Consider the following 21,117-nt stretch of genomic DNA (forward strand, 5'->3'; position numbering starts at 1 on the left):
TGCCCCTGGGGGAATCTTGTGATGGTGGCAACCCTCTGTCACCATGAGGCCAAGACTGTGGAGAAATGATACTGTCCAGTTCTGGCAAGTAGGGCATCAGTGACCTTTTGGATGTAATGGTGTGCAGCCAAGTTGAGATATCACTAAGATCTGCAGCTGATCCTGGAACGAGCCAGAAGTCAAGGAGTTCAAGACAACAGTGACTTTGATGATTACTGACAGGCAAGGTGAGCAGTGCTGTGTGGTGTGAGGTCTTCAATGACAGGGGCACAGATGCCTGTGATCAACTGCTTGGAGAGCCAAAGTGTTTTTGCATCTTGGTCATTTCCAGGTCACTACAGTTAACAATAGATCATGTGGTGAGGGTATGGCCTCCATTGTCTTCCTGACCCTGTTTCCTCTCCCATGTCCTCCTATTGCTCAGGATTCTCCTTTTCCATGGAGGGTGCTGCCCCTCATCACCCAAAATCTGACAGCCAATTCCCCACTGCCAGCTGCAGACTTCCTTTAGGACTGACCGTGTGTCCTTAAGAACATAAGAACATAAGAAATAGGAGCAGGAGTAGGCCATTCACTCCTTCAAGCCTGTTTTGCCATTCAATGAGTTCATGGCTGGTCTTCTACTTCAACAACAATTTCCTGCACTATCTCCATCTCCCTTGGTGTTTTTAATACAAAGAAATCTATTGATCTCAGTCTTGAATATACTCAATGACAGAGGCTCCACAGCTCTCTGGGGCAGAGAATTCCAAAGACTCACCATCCTGTGAGCGAAAAAATTCCTCCTTATCTCACTCCTAAATGACCTGTCCCTTATACTGAGACTTTTTTCCCTGGTTCTAGACCCCTAAGCCAGGGGAAACATCCTTCCTGCATCTACCCTGTTGAGCCCTGTAAGAATTTTGTATGTTTGAAAGTGATCACCTCTCATTCTTCTAAACTCCAGGGAATAAAGAGTTTATTTAATCTTTCCTCATAGAACAATCCCTTCATCCCAGGAATTAGTTTGGTGAACCTTCTTTGCACTCCCTCTATGGCAAGTATATCTTTCTTTAGATATGGAGACCAAAATTGTACACAATACTCCAGGTATGTCTCACCAAGGCACTATACAATTGAAGTAAGAGATCTTTACTTCTATACTCAAATCCTCTTCTAATAAAGGCCAACATACCATTTGCCTTCTTAATTGCTTGCTGTACCTGCATGTTAGCCTTCAGTAATTCATGAACAAGGCGCCCAAGTCCCTTTGACATTCAAATCTTCCCAGCCTCTCACCATTTAAGAAATGCTCTGTTTTGCCTACCAGAGTGGATAGCCTCCAGTTTCTCCACATGGTATTCCATCTGCCAAATTTGCAGCCTTGCTCCTACCCTTTTGCCCCCACAGTGCCATGGGTCTGACAACACCATCCACAACTGGCTGACCACTCTCCCCGTCTTCGATGCAGCACCAAGGGCACCCCCTTATCAAAGGCCAAGCCCCTTTTTTGGGGCCAGGGTGATTCCCTGTGGTAGCCACAACTGCCTCCACATGCTGTACCTATCTCTCTTCAGCAGACCTGCAACCATCACCTCCTGAAATCCCTGCAGTCTCTTCAAAATGCCACCCTTTAATGTTAACAGGCACATAATGAGCTTATAAACTACTTATTTGGCCTCAATATGGAAAAGAGCAGGATTTCTCTCCTGACCTCTCCGACTCCACAAACCTGGGATAACCATTACCAGCACAGAAATGGAGTCCTCAAACTGACATGCTAACCATGCTTTAGTTCCCCTTCCCCGCCGCCATTCCTACTTTTGGAGGGGGCCCGAGAATTCAGCCCTTGGTGTCACAAAGCCAGCACTTCTTGAATTACCTTTCCTTTTCTGCTGCTCTTTTTAATTTGACTGAATGTATAATTGGGCTGAGCTGCTGGACAGTAAAATTGGGCTGGGAATAAAAACATCCAATCCTACTTTATTTTGCACCTGGTGCGTTAGATTAGAATTACTCCTTGGGTCTCTTTGATCGACCTTCTTCAACTCAGTCAACAGCAAGGCTAATGGATCAGGCTAAATTTCTTCCCACGTGATTCATATCGCTGAGAATCTTTTCTTGGGCGAGAGACTTTTTACCATAAAACTGAAGGCACAAGATAGTGTAACTGTTTTATCTAGAACAAAGAACAATGAACAAGGAAAAGTACTGCACAGGAACAGGCCCTTTGGCCCTCCAAGCCTGCACCGATCATATTGCCCGTCAACTAAAACATTTTGCACTTCCGGAGTCCGTATCCCTCTATTCCCATCCTATTCCTGTATTTGGCAAATAACATAAATATTGAATTGAAGTAGCAATGGGGGCTACTCAAGAGGTTAAACCCATCAGGAATCAGTACATGCCCTATGAAATACCAATTTTGCCACCTATGGTTGAAGCATCTGGATCATGCAGTAATACCAGATGGGGTTTCAACAGATTCTGAGCATCATTAGTAAAAACAAAGTCTCGTGGTTAGCATTGAACGATTAGCCTCTTAGCCATTTGAAAAAGCAGAGTGCGATATGGCAGCAATCCCAGTATTAGCAGGTGGCCCTGCTATCAAATCTTTCAGAGGTGCTTAGCTAGCATCTTTATTCTTTTTCCACAAATTACAGCGCTCTTTGTTACACAAAATGACAGCAATGGTTACAATCTCAGTATTTTGCTGTATTAGTTTATGAATGATTAAATAGAAATATCATTTCCAAAAACTGGAGTTTAACTCACAGAAAAGGAGAAAAGTTACTCAGATCTCTCCAAGGAGTGACTTTGCAAATACACTTATGATGAATTTTTAAATAGTTTTTTTCAAAAGGAACACATTTGCAGTTTGCAGAAATACCGAATAAAGAAGCTTTTCCTTAAATAGAAACAGAAAGTGCTGGAAATACTCAGCAAGTCAGGCGCAACTATGGAGAGGGAACAAAAGTTAACGTTTCAGGTTGATGACCTTTCATCAGGGAGAAGTTAGAAGTGTAGTCAGTTTTAAGTATGTCAAATGAGGGAGGATGCGAAACGAACAAAAGATAAGGTTGTGATAGGGTAGAAGACAGGAGACATTAAATGACAAAAAAGTTGGTGGGGCACAGCCAAAGGAAGAAGTAATGGGACAAGTAAATAAACAAAAGATGTGTCTAGAAGAGGTGTGAATGTACGAATAAAGAACAGCCGCCATCCAAGAGTAAAATTAAGAAAAAGATAAAAGATTAAGAGCAAAACATGCAAATGAAAGGAAAATTGGGGGAGGGGTTGGGGGACAAGGGGAGGAATTTAGATTACTATCTGAAACTATTGGATGCAATTTTGAGTCCAGAAGGCAGTAAAGTGTCTCAGTGAAAGATAAGGTGCTGTTCATTGAGCTTCACTGGAACTGTGCAGTAAACTGTGGATAGAGATGTCAGCATGACAGCAAGATGGAGGATTAAAATAGCAAGCCATTGGAAGGCATGGGAACTTTTCTTAAACTCATTTATAATCTTGCTACACATAAATACTAGAGGGGTTCGCACACATTATTAATTATCATTCAATAAAGGCAAATTATGTGCAATTTAACTACCGATAGATTAACTGATTTCAAAGGAACAATTGCAAAAAAACGAAAATATATGGAAAAATGTCGTTTGGCATCATTTGGGATGCATCCATGTTACATGATGTTGTTCACATAAAATAACTCTTTAATGATTGATGCCATGGCAGATTTTGCTTCAGTTCAGAATTAGAAGCCTCTCGCATCTAGTGACACACAAGGCAGACAAAGCACATGCTTATGTCCGTTTCCAGAGCTAGTTTTTCCTGGAACAGGTCGACGGAGACCAAGCAAGGCTGACCAGTGTAACGTTCCTCCCTTCAATTTACCAATCAGATGACAAGGATTGCTGAAACACTCATGTGGGTCCTTTATTTGAAGATAAGGCTACATATAAATAGAAGTAACTAGGAGACTATGTATTGTCCAACTGACTTCCACTGCTGCTGCTTGAAGAATGACTACAAATCATGGGATGATACATTACATCCTGTCAAGGTGGTAGTGATTTAAAACAGCTTAAGATAGCTTCCCTTAAAGGTACATGTGCCTCATATCACAACAGCCCCTTTTTTTTCTAAACTAAGGGTTTACCTTTAAAGAATCAAACTAGTTACACAACAGCAAAGAAAAATAACATTGGGCAGAACTTAGAGTTCAGTGGGCAGGCACGATCGGCAGGCCTGGGAGCGGCTGGGAAAGGTGCTGCTGCCAGCAATCAGCGTTCCCCCACCGCAATTTCATGCAGGAGGGCCAATTAAAGCCTGCCTAGGGTAAATGGCTGCTCCCCAATGATCGGGAAGAGGCAGGCGGGGGAGGGGGCCTTTCGACTGCCGGGTCCAATGGTGACCCAGGAGCCGGTTTAAAACTGGCAGAGTCAGGCCCTGGAATGCTGCCAGTGACAATGACATCTTCAGTGTTGTCAGCAGGAGATTATAAATTATGGATTCAAATGGGGCTGCAGACACCAGGCGGGAGGCAGGTCATGTGGGCACTCAGGCCCCCCCACCCCACCCCTGGTTTTCTGATGAGTGCCTCGCGGTCCTCCTGGAGGTGGTGGCTGCCAGGAGAGACATCCTTGTCTGCAGGGATGGAAAGGGGAGGTTACCGCATCTTACCAAAAGAGTTTGGGAGGAGGTGACAGTGCTGGGCAGCAACCATGATGTTGTGCAGCACACCTGGGTCTAGTGCTGCAAGACGTTTAATGACCTACCACGCTCAGGAAGGGTGAGTACTGTGTTGGCATGGATCAGTGTGCAGAAGTGTTAAGGGCTGGCCATTACCCCCGTGGAACTCAGGGGTATTAGTGTCTGAGTGCCAACTGTCAATGATGCCAGAGCTAGCCAAGGTGGGGGGTGAACCCTAGCTGCTTGGACTGAGTGCCTTGTGGCTCTGGGGCCAGGACTCCAATATGCCCTGCAAGGTGTTCCTCAGGTGGGGTTGGCCAGGCTGCAATAGCGCTGCAGGTAGAGAGTGGACTAATCAATGCTCCTCTGTCCTTTCAGGAGAAGACAGCCCATAACCACATTGAAAGGTTGCAGACAGGCAGAGGCCCCGCAAAACATCTAATCCTGATCAGATTCAAGCAGGACGCCTTGGGGCTGGAGAGGCTGGGATGTCAGATAAGGTAAGAGTACAGTGAACAGAGGTGAGAGTTTCAGATGGTGCAATCATTCTTGTGTAATCTTATCATTGATGGGGGCCTCAAAACTAGATACCCCATTGATCATTGAAAGACAATAGTACCATAATGCAGATCTCCATGGTCTCACCAGGGTGCCTGACATGCACAGTGACAGTGTGATGACTTAAACTAATGACATGTCATTGTTCTCCCTTAGATTTGCCACGACACACCCAATTGCAGGACTCTGATGACCCACCCCTGACCGCCTGAGGACTGCCAGGCTCCAGATGCACCTGTGTCCCACCCGCTCTCTGAACCAGGCACCAACTCAGATTCCACCACCTCGACAGGCATTAGATATTTGTCTAGAATGTGAGTGCACAGCGGTGAGGGCACTTCAGACTCTCTTGAGGTGCAGGCGGAGGCAGAGAGTGTCCAGGGTGCTGGCAGTCAGAGGACTGCTGAGGACCAGAACGATGCTCAGTCAAAGACTGATGATGAGCCTCTGGAGTTGTCCTTTAGGTGGCAGATGCTGGATGTCCAGCAAGGTGTGTAGGAGGACCTGGTGGAGATCCGTGAGGGTATGTACGCCATGGTCTCCATTATGAAGGGGTCCATGCAGAGCATCAGCACTGCGTTGACCCTGAACGCTGAGAGCACTGCCTCCTCCATTAAGACAGTGGTGACTCTCATGGAGAGACAGCTCCAGGGACAGAATCAGGGGTTCCTGGGATTGCGCTCAGTCCTGCAAGCCCTCACACAGGCAATGAACTCAGGTGGTCAGTGTCCATGTGGGAGGTGGATGAGACACCCAGTATCTTAGCTAGGTACCCGTCCATCAGTGGTGAGCAGGGCGGTCCAGAGTGACCTTATGTTCTCGCATGAGCTGCCTGTCATCACTGTGAGCTCCACTCAGGGGGCTCTGGGTGACAACAGCAGCCCCTCCGCTCCTCAGCCAGTGACCATGGCACCTGCTGAGGCTGTGGCGATTGGGAAGATACCAGCCAAGGCATTGGCAGCTCCCTCTCAGGCGGGGCCAGCACAGGCTCCACTGGCCAGAGGACAACTGCCAAGGTCATCAAGCCGACAGGATGGCAGAGTCAGCAGGCTGTCTCCAATGCCAGTGCCAGCGAGGGGGGAGCACCAAGATATAGTGCTCGCAAAGATAAGTTTAAGGCACTATGAGCACAAGAGGGACAGTTTATGTTGTGCAATGTGTTGTTTATGTTTGCTAGTCTGGGACTGAAGACCAGAGAAGGTTCTGTTAATTTGTTTTGACTGTCAACATGAGATAAATGTTCTTTTGTCGTAATGGCCTGAGTATCCTTCAGCTTTTTTATTTAATGTGGTGCAGGGGACTCCAGTATGTACATGGACGGCTCAAAACCTTATTGCACAGGCACTGAGTGGACTTTGGGGTCAAAGGAAAGGGTCATTGCAGACATCACGATGGAGGCAGCAACCCTGGCATGAGGTGGTAACACTTATTTGGCAACCTAGCTGAAGGAACGTTGGATCAAGGTGTCCCTGGTGTCCCTACCTCCCTGGAGGTTACAAAGTTCTGCCTCCATGTCCTGAGTATTCTAGTCACAGTGCTCCTCTTCTGACTCATCACTGGATTCATCATCTGTGGCCTGTGGAGCTGCATCAACATCCTCTTCCTCCAGTGGGTCCCCCTTTGCCAGTGCCAGATTGTGCAGTGCACAGCATGTGACCAATATCAGTGACAACTGCTCTGGGGGGTAATTGTAGAGCTTCCCCAAAACGGTCCAGGCATCAGAAGCACATCTTGAGAAGACCTATGGCTCTCTCTATCAGTGTTCTTGTGGAAGCATGACTCCTATTATAACGCTGCTCTGCCTCTGTTCTTGGGTGGTGGAGGGGCATCATAAGTCATCTTATCACCTAGCAGCCACCCATCCAGTTGGGTTGGAGCACTGAAGAGCCTGGACATCTGGGAGTGTCTCAGGATATACACAGTCCGTGCACAGACTTTTAGAATCTGCATCCTATAGTCACACACTACTTGCACGTCCATGGAGTGGAATCTCTTCCTGTTGACGAAGGCACTGGGCTGACACACTGGTGCCTTAATGGCCATGTGTATGCAGTCAATTGCATACTGGATGCAGGGGAGACCAGCAATCACTGCAAAACCTCTGGCTCGCTCAGCTTGGCTGGCCTTATATGTACGGAAATGAATGAAAGTCAATACCCGCCTGAACACAGCTTCTGGTGCAACTTTGGAGAGCTGACGGGATACTCCACAAAGAACCCCCACTGAGCACTGGAAAGAGCTGGATGCATAGAAGTTGAGGACCACTGGCATGGGGTGTCCACCCACACAATCAGATGTGAACTCGGGCCCAATCATTTGACAGATGGAGGTCACTGGCTCCGTTGAGAGACAGAGCCTCCTTCGGCATTGCACCTCAGATTTATTGAGGTAGCTGCATCGGCGCATGTAAACCCTGGCAGCAGGATAGTGGCATCTTTTGTGGCCCCTGTCACCTTGGACTGCCTGCCCCTCTCCTCCCAGAGGTCGCTCCCCTAGAAGCTGCGTAGGGACACCTGGCCTCCTCTCCCTTCTGCCCCTCTCTTCCTCCTCAGAGATAATGCGACCAGCGGAGAGCACAATTTCCATTACTAGGGTTACAGAAAGTTGTCTGATACCTGGAAGGGTTCACACAGTCTAAATTCTCCAGGGCTCTTGGAGACACCAATGAGTCCTGAAATGAAGCCTGGAAATGCTAACAATGAAGCCACAAACAGAGATGAAGCTGTCATTTACCAATAAGCAACCAGCAGCAAACTATCTCCAAACTTCTCACTACTCACACTGGCAATGCTGCTGATCCCTTTTATCTCGCCTGTGGAAAAGATTTTTGAAATTGTCGGCTGGCTGCCTGCCTGTTTTGCCCGTGCAACGAGCGCAAAATCACATAGGCAATATAAAATCGGCATCAATTACCTTTTTAATGGCCTTAATTGACCTCATAATTAATGGTGGGTGTAGCTCCAGCACCCGTGCATACCCACGACAGAAATATTGCTCGAGTGTGCTTGCCCGACATCATCATGTGTAATTTTATACTCGAGCAGGTCGGTCACGTGCCCACCCACTCAGCAAAAAATTCTGCCGTTGTGTCTGAATTGCGTACTTTCACACAGGGCAATAAATTTTCAAGTCTCTGAAAAGTATCAGCACTTTGTTTGCCTGTCCAGACTTAGTTATGATGACCTTTGCTGGAGGCTGCTGTATGTTTTCAGGATGCTGGTTAGGGGTACTGTGTTTGTGTTGCGTCTTAAACCTTGCTCTTTTCACAACAGGACTGCGTGGTGTTTCTGATTGTGGTGTTGTTCAGATTTGGCATCTGTTTTGTCACACTGTCATGCCATTTGGCATTCATACTTGACACAATGGGCGGGATCGTCCATGCCCGCTGGCGTCAGGTGTGTTCGGTGACGTGAGCGGACAATATGGCTAAAAGGCCAAAAATCTGTTTCGTGATGTCGTGAAGCCAGCTTGCAATCGTCTGCTCTACCCGTTGATGGCGGGCTGCGTTTCCTGCCATTGGACATTGGGAACCTCATTGTAATACATCAGCATATCATTATCAGCCCAAACTCCCGGACTCACCCCTCTGCTGGATCATCTGCCCACGTCGGCGGGAAAACACACCAGCGCAGAAAATGTCTTGACAAGTGTGACGTGCAGAAGTCAGGACCTAGCCCCTGACTTGGGCCTTGCTCAAATTGCGGACATCTGAAAGCAGAAGATGCTGGAGCCCAACATCAACAGCACACTGCAGGAATGTCCATGGCTCTGCAGCAAAGCAGCTCACGGAAGGTGAAAAGTCACTGTTGATGCTCACAATGGGTGATGGTCAAGGGGATGGGAGAGGAAGGTCTAGGAATGACTGGAAGAGGAAGAGGTGGCGGGGGTGGTGAGGTTGAGAGGAGTAATGAAAGTGTGGGGAGGGTAAGGTTGGGAGGAGGAAAATGAAGGTGTCAGGGGCATGAGGTTGGGGGAAGGGGAATGAAGGTGTCGGGAGGTGAGGTTGTCTTGAGGTGAGGGAGAAGTCTTTGTAGAAGGCTTTCCATGGTTCTTTGGAAAATCACACAGGCAGATGATACACCAAAGGGTAGGCATGTATATTGGTACAGGCCCTTGTGCGTGTTGATTTTTACATACCCTCTAGATGTGCTGTCCAGCTATAGCTGTTGGTATACATGGTTCATGTCTATTGTAGGATTTTCCTCCAGCAAGCTTAGTGTACAGATCTTCAATCCTCGGGATTGGATATTTGTCTAATTTAGCAGCCTTGTTCACAGTTAATTTGTAGTGTCCGCAAATGCAAATAGTTTGATTTGGACGCTGCCTATTCTGAAAATTGTACTGGCTGGCTGATCCCTAGCTTCTCTAAGTGACACAATTCTGCATCCACCTTCTCCTTTAGGGCGTAAGGCACAGGTCCGGCCTTAAAGAACTAGGCTGTTGCCTCCGAATCTAGGTATATTTTTGCATGTAAGCTTTTATCTTTCCCAATTCATCACAGAATACGCTGTCATAGTTTTTTAACAGCTTAGGAATTCCTCCTGTTCTAACTTGGAAAATTCCTGACCAGTTGAGTTTAATTTTCTTTTAACCAATTGCAGTCCAGAAGGCTAGGTCCTTCACCTGTTATAACAATCACTGGCAGCTGGGCTGTCTGTTTCCTGCAGGATGCAGGCACAGAGGTGATGGCTTTCACCTGTATTGCCTCTCCAATATACATCTTCAGCTGAGCCATGATTTGCTCCAGATTCAGTGGCTGGGTCCCTTTGCTAAGGTACTTAAAGGTGTGTCTCCTACCATGGTGGTCGATGCTCCTGTGTCAATCTCCATGACTAGAGGCTTCCCATTCACTTGAAGGGTGATGGTGATTGATTCAGTTTTCACTGCCTTGACACTGTATAAGGGATAGACATCAGTATCTTCTGATTCAGGTATATTGTGCACTTCAGTCATCTTGGTCTGCTGTCTGATTGGCTGTCCTGATTTTGCCCTGCCTTGCTTTATAATATACCCTTTTTTATGGCAGTAATGACATTCTGCCTTTTTAAATCTACAGGTTTCTGGTACATAGTTACCCCCACATCAGTTATAAATTAATTTCTGAATTGCTGGCGAGATGCATCCAGTATTTCTTTTTGTTTTTTGAGTAGTAGGAACTATTTCCCGCTTTGCGGCTGTCTCTCTGGTTTTCGCACCACGCTCGGCAGTAGGTTCCCGCCCCAATGGAGAACGGTGCCATGTTGCGCACTCTGCAAAGCCTGTGAGTCCCTCTTAGCATTCTCCATTGCTAGCGCTATTTCCATGGCACACTTCAAATCAATATTAACTTCTGCAAGTAAATGGTGCTGAATGGTGGCATCGTGTATGCCGCAAACTAAACAATCTTGCAACATGTTATTGAGTATATCTCTGAAGTCTTAGTGCTCAGTCAACTGTTTTAACTTCATGATATATGTTTCAATTGACTCACCTGGGGCCCTTACTCTGGAGTTGAACTTAAATCTTTGCATAATCACTGATGGCTTAGGCTGAAAATGTGTCTTCACGAGGTCTACTAAAAGATTTGGAATTGGGCGCATTCAGGGCCATCAGGTTACAGATGAGGTTATATGTCTTGCTCCCGCAGACTTTTAGAAGAATTGCTTTCTGCTTCTCCTCTGCTGTTATTTCGTTCACCACAAAACAGAAACCTATGTGCTCTATGTACTGGCTCCAGTCTTCCATGGACGAGTCATACAGGTCGATTCTGCCAAGGAGTGGCATGACTGGTGAGTATACTTTTCTTTCTCCCCTTAAAAATCGATATACTCATATTCAGGAGGCAAGGTGCAATATCGGAACTATTTATCCTCATCGCCAATTGTAATAAACTTGGTGTACCGAACAAATTCCTTGTTAGAAACAGTAAACTTTATTCACAGAGCTCCTGATGAAGCTATATGCTTGAACCAGGTCCATGGCTAGAAACCTCCACCCTTGAGATTACCCATGCTTAGGGCTGATTTGTCTGTACAGTCATATGACTTCCAAAACAGAATGAAAGGTTTTACTTACAATCATTACAGTGCTCCCATCCTCCAATCTGTGGCCACCTCAATTGGTGGCACTGATGAGCTGTCGGCCCTTGGATTGGGATGGCAGTTCTTGGAGGTAGACCATCATCTTGAATTGGCTGCAGTGAGCAAATTATGGTCCCAGATCCTGCTGCCTGCCAAAGCAGGACCACATCCACACCCCTCTTTCAGCCCCTGCTGCTGAGATTAAAATCCAACCCAATGTTTCTGTTGACTGGAATGCTCAGGAGAAGCCTGCTGTACCTGGCTGTGTAGATGTCAAAACTCTTGGTGGCCTGCACAGCCTTCCCATCGTGACAGGAAGGCCCTTGCCACCAGCTATACAGTGAGCACCTGAGGAGCAGGAACATGAGGAGGAAGCAGAAGGGGAGGAGGAAGTGAGATCTAGATAGTCCCTTTTTGCCTGGGTTGTCCGTGAAGAACTCATCTAAGAACAATCCCAGTCACCACAAACTAAATTTCCCATTCACCAACAGACCATACTGTGGCTTAATTTTTGGGGACACCTAAAATGGGAACAGAAGGCTGGGGAGTTGCCCGCAAAATACTGGCATTGGTCTATGTATCAATTTCAGGACACCATTTCCAGCACAGAGTGAGGAGGAGGCAGGACAGCGCTTCTGGTCTCATCTGTATTGAGGCCAATGAAAGCACTTTAAAAGCTCAGTAAGAGCTTGTTAGAGTTGAAGGATGGAATTTTTCCATGAGAGGACATGTTTCAGGAGGTGTCTGTTGCAGATCTGCTGAAGGGAGGTGGGTGCAGAGTAGGGAGTCTCTCTGGCCCATGGCATTACACCCGCCCTACAAGAGAGTCTGCAGGGTAAAGGGGTCATTTTAAAAGGAGGTGCCCTTGGTGCAGCACGAGAGAGTTGGGACTCAGTGCTCGGGTATTGAATGACATCACCACTATCCTGACTTTGCAGCTGAGGTAAAAGAGCAAGGGGCAAGACTGCCATGGGCAATTCGGTGACCACATACCCAGAAAAAGGGCTGCAGCAGGCAATAAGAGCATAACTGTCAGATTTTGGGCTCAGTGGCAATGAGGGGCAATGCTCTACAGAGGAAGGACAGAACCCTGGGCATCAGGAGGGCACAGGAGAGGAAAAAAGGGGCAGAAAGGAAAAGTAGGCTAAACCCTCAACACAGGGTCTACCACTGAAGAGGGAACTACCTGGAGGAGACTGAAACACAGTACTGTGTCAAATTGTGAATCTCTAGGCAAATGGTCACAGAGATCTGTGCCCACATTGCCAATGACCTCACACCTCACAGCACTGGTCGTCATGCCCTGCCAGTAGCCATCAACATTACTGTGGCCTTGAACCTCTTGGCTCCAGGCTCCTTACAAGGATCAGCTGCAGACCTTAAGGGCATCTCAAGGGCATCTCACAATGTTGCATATCACTGCATCTCACAGTTCACTGATGCCCTCTTTGCCCGAACTGGATGGTACATTCATTTCATGACAGATGCAGCTTCAGAGGGACAGGGGGCACTAGGTTTCACCACCATCACTGGATCCCTCCAGGGGCAGGGAATTATCAGTTGCACCCATGTGGCCATCAAGGCACCCAGTAACCAGCCAGTTAGACCCATCAACAGGAAAGGCTTCCACACCCTCAATGTGGAATCACAAAAGGGCTTTCTCCATATGTGCACTTGCTTTCCTGACAGCTGCCAACATTCCTTCATCCTCCGGAAGTCCAGGCTGCCTCAGATTTTCATTCCAACCCAGAGTACACGGAATGATCCTAGGGGACAAGCGTTGTCCCCTGAAGACAATGCTTCTCACCCTTTAAAGGAGCCCCAAACAGAAGTATGGAAGTTGTACAGTCAATGCTACTCGCTCAGTAGGACAGCCGTTGAGCAGTCCATTGGGCTCCTGATCATGTGGTTCCAGTACCTGGACAGATCAGGTAGTGCCCTCCAATATCCTCTTGCAAGGGTCTCGATCGATATGGTTGTTTACTCTGCTCTCCATTACATGGCCCTCCAGAGAGATGTGGGTCTTGAGGACAAGGAGAAACCTTATCTGGGGAGGAGCAGGAGGTAAGAGATGAGTAGGGATTGCAGGTAGTAGGAGATGACACTGAACAGAGAGGTGCCCCTGCTGAATACAGGTCTCCTCCTGCCACACTCTGGGAAGAGGACCTCCCCCATCTTCTTCATGCCCTCCAGCATTATATCCCGATCAGCATCAATGAAGCTTGGGGCAACCCTACTCCAGATGCCCTCCAACTCTCCTGTGACATCTCGCTTCCCTCCTGTGCTGTGGAAAGCTTTGGCACAATCAGCAGATTTCTAATGTAGAACAACCAGCAACCTCAGTTTTGGCTGTCATGGGGAGTCTAAATCAGTCTCACATTTCATCTGATCCACCATCGTTCCCACTCCCATTGACCCTAAGTGAGTGGGAAACCCATTTCAATGGGCCGTGAGCTCTGAGCTCCCAAGGGTCAGATATTGGGGCGGGGGGTACCCCAAAGATGCACTGGGAAATTCCTCTTGGAAGTTCCCAGGTAAGGGTTCGCATGGCAATTGCCCCAAAGTGTACACTTCCTCTGGGTAATTGACCTATGCTGGGAACCATTGGAAAATGCAGTTTAAATCGCAAACTTTAGTTGATTCTGCCAAGGTTACACCAATATTTACTCAGAAAAAGTTAGAAGAACTAAAACCTCTTCTAACTTCTGGGTAATTATTGTAAAGACCCAGACTGACCCCATGGGACTCCCCACACCCTCTCCAATCCACACACCACCCGACCTCCGACACCCCCCAACCTCTGACACCCCCACACCGACCTCCGGCCTCCCTGTCCCCCACCCCCCCAACCACCCCTGGGCCTCCGACCACCCACAAGTACCTCCAACCACTCCCCCCACCAGACCTTTGACACCACCCCCATCCCCTGCCCTCCGATTCCCTACCTTCCGAACACCCAAATCCTATCCACTAACCTTCTCCTTAGCCTGTCAATTTCACTGGTCCTTTAAAATTAGCTGATTTATCGCAGCAAGTGCTGTAAAAAAAGGGACCTCCTTGAATCTGCTGGAGTTGCACTTTGCTGGGGCCTGTGAGGAGTCTTTCAATGCAGGCCCCGAGCAGCTCCGGCAAACAGAAGGGTCAATGTAAGTTTCAAGGGCAGTTAAGTATATATTTATTCCTGCTAATTCCTGCAGACCATCTCTTTCTGATGCTAGTTAGGAGTTACAGCCCCATTTCAATTAAGGGCTGAACCCCATGAAAATCTGAACTTTAACTGGTTTTCCACAAGAGTTGGATTTCTGACCTTAAATAAACCCAACTTCTGATTCCTACCTTCATCCTGAAAATTTGGTCTAACATCTCTGTTTCCCAAAATGTTATGTTTGCAATTTAACTATCAATGATAGCTTTTAAAATTCATGGTATATAGAAACATGAACAGGATGGAAACTGAATTACTTCACACACCCTGGATCAATAATTGCCTGCCCTCTGACCTCATGGCTCCTGAAGGCTACGTTCAATCTTGAGTTCCTGATGGTAACATCATGGATATTGATTAATAACTAATTTTTGCTCTGCTTGCCTTACTTATTGCTAATAATCTGACACATTAGATTGATTTGTGTATAGAGAAAAGAAGACTTTTGAATGTTTTGATATGTAAATCACATGGTGATTACTTCCCTACTTTAAATGCATTAAAAAAAATAAATCAATGGTCTCTCACTCTTAAAAAAGTATGTTCCACCTACTCCATATGCATGCATGCATGGTTAAATATTTATACATGCAGTTCTAACACACAATACCTTAAAAGTTTTAAGACTAGATAATTCCCTGTGCTTCAGTAAAGGAAAAATGTTTACTTGTTTCCAGTACTTCTGAACTTCTTCAGTGTCAATTGATTTCCTCAAAATTACCATCAGGACTTCACAAATGCCCCATCATCCCATCTATCTATGCACTGTTACAAATAAGTCATTCATTCTAAAATCTAAAACCTTTGGGCAGAATTTTCCCAGAACTGCACTGTGTGTGGTAGCAGGCAGGTAAAATAGAGTCCTACCCGCCGATGAATATGGCGGCTTTTCATGCCGTATCTTCCCGAGCCCCCCTCATTACTTATGCATTTCCAGGAAACACGCTGTTTCCATGGCGGGTGGGCTCTCATTTGCCAGTTCGTCACCACCCTGCTTTTGTATCACACCAGCTGCCATCTTTAAAAGGCAGCCGCCAGCAGAGCATTATTCGCCACCAGCTCAGCATTGCTGCATGGGAGTCATAGCCAGCAAATGCAAAAAGGCTGCAGCCCCCCGCTTCAACGAAGGGTCCCTCGAGCGACTGCTGCATGCTGTGGAGGCCCATTGGGATGTGCTCTACGCCCACTCTGGCCGCAGGATGGGTAGCAATGTCACCAACATGGATCGGGAGGTCATGGCAGCGGTGGTCAGCGCGAACGCCCTGTAGAGGAGGACAGCCACCCAGTGCGTCAAAAGGATGAATGATCCCCTCTGTTCCGCCAGGGAAAGTCACTGTTTTCATCACTCCCAACTCACACACTCACAAACCCATCATACATCCACAGGGCCCTCGCTCACTGCCAGTGCAAGGGATATAACCATTCACTCTTTAACACATCCATTACTGTATCATCTCATCTGTGGGATCACTCACCCTCCACCAGCGCAGAGACACACACATCGGTGGGACCTAGCTTTAGAGTAGCCTCAGGATCACAATCTGGTGAGCACATCACACTTTCTGATCCACAGCAGCAGGCGTAGGCAGGGACTTCCAAGGTCCCCGGCACTTGGAACATTACTGGAGGCCAGAATGTTGCTGAGCTTGAGTCAGATGATGAGCCTCTGGACTAGGTTATGTCACAGTTGCTAGAGCTGCAAACGCAAGCTAGGAAACAACAGGAAGGGAGGTCTGCTGTACTCCTCTGATTGCAAGGCATGATGGAGGAGTCCGTCAGTCTTCAGGCTGAGATGATAGCATAGGCATTGCAATGTACCAACGTCAATACTGGCAGAATGGCAGCCGCCATGGAGACCTTGGTCCGGGATGTCACTCCTGCACTACTGAGCAGGCTTAACTCCATCATTGATGCCATAGTTGGCCTCCAACAGTGTGTGAGCGAGAGGGGTACTGGGCAGCTCGATCTCACCCCAGCTATTCCTTCAGCTCACAGAGTCAGCCAAGGGCCCTCGGGCACCTTTAGGGAGGAGAATCAGCAGGTGTATGCTCCAGGGCCATCCACCCAGGTGACCCTGGGAGTGACCAGCCCATCTGACTCCCCTCTTCCTGTAACCTCCGCAGGTCTAGTTTCACAGGCCGAGGAGGGTGCCACTGCCACAAAGCAGGGCCTTGAAAGCAGGCCGGGGCCCTCCGAGTCTCAGCCCTCCAGAGGATGCCCACCAATGTCATCACAGACAGGGTGTCACAGTCAGCAGGCTGCATCCACCTCCACTGTGGATGTCAGGGGAGCACCAAGACGTAAAGGCAAGGTTAGGAAAGTTAGGTATAAGTGGTTGCACAGCCTGGCCATCGATGTTGATCACTTGTACACACTGTTCACAATTGTTAATAAACTCTCAAGAATGTCTCCCTGCCTGTGTTTTCTTGTACTGATGAGCATTGTTCTGATCACTCACATTTGAAACCTTTCTGCACAAGATAAAAGGCAGGTGGCTCTGTCCGGGGCCTCTTCCCTGTGCTCTGTGCAGCCTTCAGACCACAGTGATGGTCCAGCCTCACACTCCCTGGAAACATTACTGATGCCTGCACCTCAGTGGTGCTGGTCATTGCTTCCAGAATGTAGTGGGCAAGTGCCATTGAGTTCTCTCATACTCTCTGTGCTCTCAGCATCTTTAAGATGGGGTTGGCCCCCATCACACCAGCATCTGCCACTAGTGATGTTGTGCACCAGTTCCTGAAGGGCTGAGGTGCTGAAGGTGGACACAGCATCAGATGCATCTAAGGTTTCACGGCTGCGTCTCTGAGATGGCCCTGATCATGGAAGGCAAGAGAGCTGTCCTCGGCCAGACACGAGTCAGACACTCTCAGAGGTCATGTGGAGATCTATGGAGTGTCCTCACTGCATGTTGTCATCATCCTCCTGTGATCAAGAGACTATTAGGGCCTCCACTGCGTCCTCGTGACAGGAGCATTCTCACAGTCAAATGTTCATAACTGTGATGTGAAGATCTATGGGGACACCTCACTGCATGTCATCATTATCCTCCACAAATCTGGCAGTTATGAGGGCCTCCTGAGAGCACCTGCCTTGTCTAGCCAGTGCAAGCACCCCAGCCTGTCATCATCACCACCGAGGACTCCCTCATCCTCATCCCCATCGGAGGAGACGCGCAGCTCCTCCATCTCCTCCTCAGCCAGCGTCTCTCCCTGTTGCAGCATCAGGTTGTAAAGGGCGCAGCAGGTGACAACGATGCGTGACATCCTCTGTGGACTGTATTGCAGGTCTTCACCAGACTGGTCCAGGCACCGGGTCTTCAGCATCCCAATGGTCTGCTCCACCAAGTTGCGAGCTGCTGCATGAGCCTCATTATAGCGTCGCTCTGCTGCAGTCTGAGGCTGCTGCATGGGTGTCATCAGCCACAGGCTCTGCAGGTAGCTCTTGTCCCCAAGGAGCCAACTCTGCAGCCCCTGTGGTCCCTGGAAGACTGCAAGGATCTGTGAGTGACTCAGGATGTAGGCGTCGTGGACACTCCCTGGAAACAATGCGCATACCTGCAGGATGAGTTTCTGGTGGTCGCATACCAGTTGCACGTTCAATGAGTGAAGATCTTGCGATTAGTGAAGTCCACTGAGTGTAGCGATGGAGACCTGAGCGCCATATGAGTGCAGCCAATTTCACCCGAGATCCCGAGATCAGGGCAAATCCAATGGCCCTTGCATCCTGGCTGTCCAAAGCTGTGTGACATGGAGAAGATGTCATCCGTGACCTCATGGATGCATTTGTGGGTGGCGGATTGTGAAATCCCACAGAGGTCACCTGTGGAGCCCCGAAAAGAGCCACTGGCATAGAAATTGAGCACCACAGTCACTTTCACAGCCACTGGCAGTGGATGCCCTCCATGTCCCCTTGGCAGATGTGAGTCACCAGGTCCCTAGACATACGCAGTCTTCGGTGACTCTGGTTTTCTGTCACCTGCAGGAATGGCAGGCAGTGTCTATATACCCTGGGTGTCACTATGCTCGCTGTCACTCCTGGGCAGTGTGTGCAGGAGCCCCTGCTGCTCCTTCTTCATGAGGTTGCTGCTCCTGCCTTTGTGCAGCCAGGTGCCTCAGTCACTCTCTCCTCCGTCTTCTATGGGATCTGTCGGCCATCAGGCATGCAGCTAGGGCACCGCGATCCATGATCCTGACGTGGTCCTCCTGCAGCATGAGAGAGAGAGATGTGGTTATCATGGCTGTACTTAGCACCTTTCCTAGCTCTGTGTGACTGCTCCTTAATACTTCCCAGAGAGTGCTGGATACCCCTCAGTGCGCTGCATGGCTGCCCTGTCAACCTGTGACATGGGGGACACTGAGATTGCAAGGGGCTGTGAGCGCCTCCAGCAGTGACTGCTGCATGGCCAACATTGGTGAGGAGATTGTACAATGTGTGCAGTCCAACTGCTGCATGGTCCAATAAAGTGATGGTGGACTTAAAGTCTGTGCCGGGGAAGTCGGGGGGGGAGGGGGGTGTGGGTGGGAGTGGGGTAAGGTGTGTAGCGCTTGGTGGCCCTTTGATGCCTCCACGTTGCTTCCATGAGCGGGCAGGCTAGGAGCCTGACCCCAATCATGTCACTGTGGCTGCGCCTGATCTGTCTCAGTTGCAGAGTCATGGTCAGTTTATACAGGTGTCCTTAATGCTTGGCCACTTCCCTTGCTTACCCTGACCCCCACCTCGATCGCCTGTGCCTGGGATGCTGCGCCAGGGTCGCACTTGACCACCCCCCAACCCTCACCCACAGTTGCCTCCAAGTCTGGCCAGCACTTGCCCCCAGACACCCCCCATCCCCCATCCCCCACCCTCAGCAGTTGCCTTTAAGGCCAGGCATTAGTTTTCCATGCCCACCTGGCACCCTGATGCCTATAAACAACAGGCAAGCTGCGGAGAACGCTGCTGCTCACTCACCTCAGTTCGCTCAAAGTGAAAGTTGCCAAGTGCATATCACCTGCGTGCTGTAGTGAAAAACGTCTGCATGCGATGGGGTTCCAAGAACCTAGTGGGATGGCCTTTTAATTATATGCTAATGTATTACAGTAAGCTCCCCACCGACCAATGGCAGGAAATGTGGCCCGCTGTTGGCGGGCTGAGCAGAAGATTGCGACTTGCCTTCACGCCACTGTGAAGTGGGTCCCGCCATATTTTCCATGCACACCACCTATCATGCCTGCCACCATCGTGCTCGGAAAATTCCGCCCTTTACTTCATTAATGCCAAAGTCCCAAAGAATATAAGACATGTGCGTGTCAAACACAATGTCCCTTCCGCTGTTCGCAACAGGCAAAGTACTGACTGTATCCAACCAGCCCATACTTGCAAAACTCAGAACATAGTGTCCAACATTAAAATATGATCCTGTGATTGTACAACACTTGCTAAACAATCCTGATTGTGCTAAGAATGACACTGATAACTAATTTTAGATTATCAGTTGATCCGTTGGACTTGGCGTGTGACTCGCTTATGCATGCTAGAAGCTGTATAAGCCCTTTCTTTGCAGACAGAAAGAGCATGACCATACATCGAGCTTTTGTCAACTTAACAAAAGCTTGGGGACAGCCATTCCCTGCTTCATTCCCCTTCTCATGCTGTGTAAATTATTGTTCCCTTTACAATTGGTATTCTTACAAATCTATCCTGATGAGTGCAAGATGAAAAGCTTCAACAACATGTCTTTTTTGTCAGCAAGATTCACTTATCTAAACCAAACACATTGATAAATATATCTTGACAACAGTTAAGCCATTTTCTATTTAAAGTTTGACTTAGCAACCTAGTTACCCTCTCCAATATCTTAATTTTCAAGCAATGTAGCCATAACTTGAACTTGGGCAGCATTTAAAGTAAAATAGGAATGTGCTTGGTAACCAGAAGAAAGAAAACAAAAAAAATGGGGAGCACTGTCTAAATCTGCAAAAGGGGGCAAACAACATTTTAGCTATCTCATAATGCGCTGTCACAAGCCTTCATTTGAAGCAAAACTGGTTGTATTGAATCAGTCTGTTTTCTGTGCAGGAACAGTTGAGTATTCTGCTCTCTCAACAGGCTTTTTACTTCTTCACGCTCCATCAATTACATCCTTGTAGCTTCCTGTGATTAGCAGTGGATAGAATAATTCTTGGCAAAATTTACGTAAATGTATCATAAAGCAATATAACTAATAAATCAAAAAAAACCTCTCAGCCTTCCCTGGCACTTGTGCTATATTTAAGCTCTATGAAATGTGTCAGAATTATAATAATGCTCAGTCTTGATTTTGCTAATTTAAGCCACCCCGTATATTTGTGGCCACATTGTGATTCGAGATAGGAAATGTAGTTTTGAGATGGGGAACAGGATTTTTCAGATGCCCATCCACCAAAAAAGTGGGCAGAGAATGTATCTCTGCCGAAGTCAGCAGCCCTACAACCATTTAATATGGTTATTGGTTGAAGATGGGACATTCACCCCTAACCCGGAAGTCCCGCCTCAGAGAGCTGCCAGCCAATCCGATTGGCCAGATGCTCTGTAATCCCAGTAGTGCCAACAAGAGCTGAGGGGAGGGTGGCTGCGAGGGAGGGAGGTTGGGGT

General features: G+C 48.0%; 1 protein-coding gene across 1 annotated transcript; it reads left to right on the forward strand.

The window, feature by feature from the left end:
- Nucleotides 1-12,540: 12,540 nt before the first annotated feature.
- Nucleotides 12,541-13,371, forward strand: LOC121288540 (putative nuclease HARBI1). Its single transcript, XM_041207122.1, has one exon. The coding sequence runs from the start codon at nucleotides 12,541-12,543 to the stop codon at nucleotides 13,369-13,371; it is 831 nt and encodes a 276-aa protein (XP_041063056.1).
- The last annotated feature ends 7,746 nt before the right edge of the window (nucleotides 13,372-21,117 follow it).

This window comes from Carcharodon carcharias, chromosome 2, assembly GCF_017639515.1.
Source record: "Carcharodon carcharias isolate sCarCar2 chromosome 2, sCarCar2.pri, whole genome shotgun sequence".
Classification (NCBI taxonomy): domain Eukaryota; kingdom Metazoa; phylum Chordata; class Chondrichthyes; order Lamniformes; family Lamnidae; genus Carcharodon; species Carcharodon carcharias.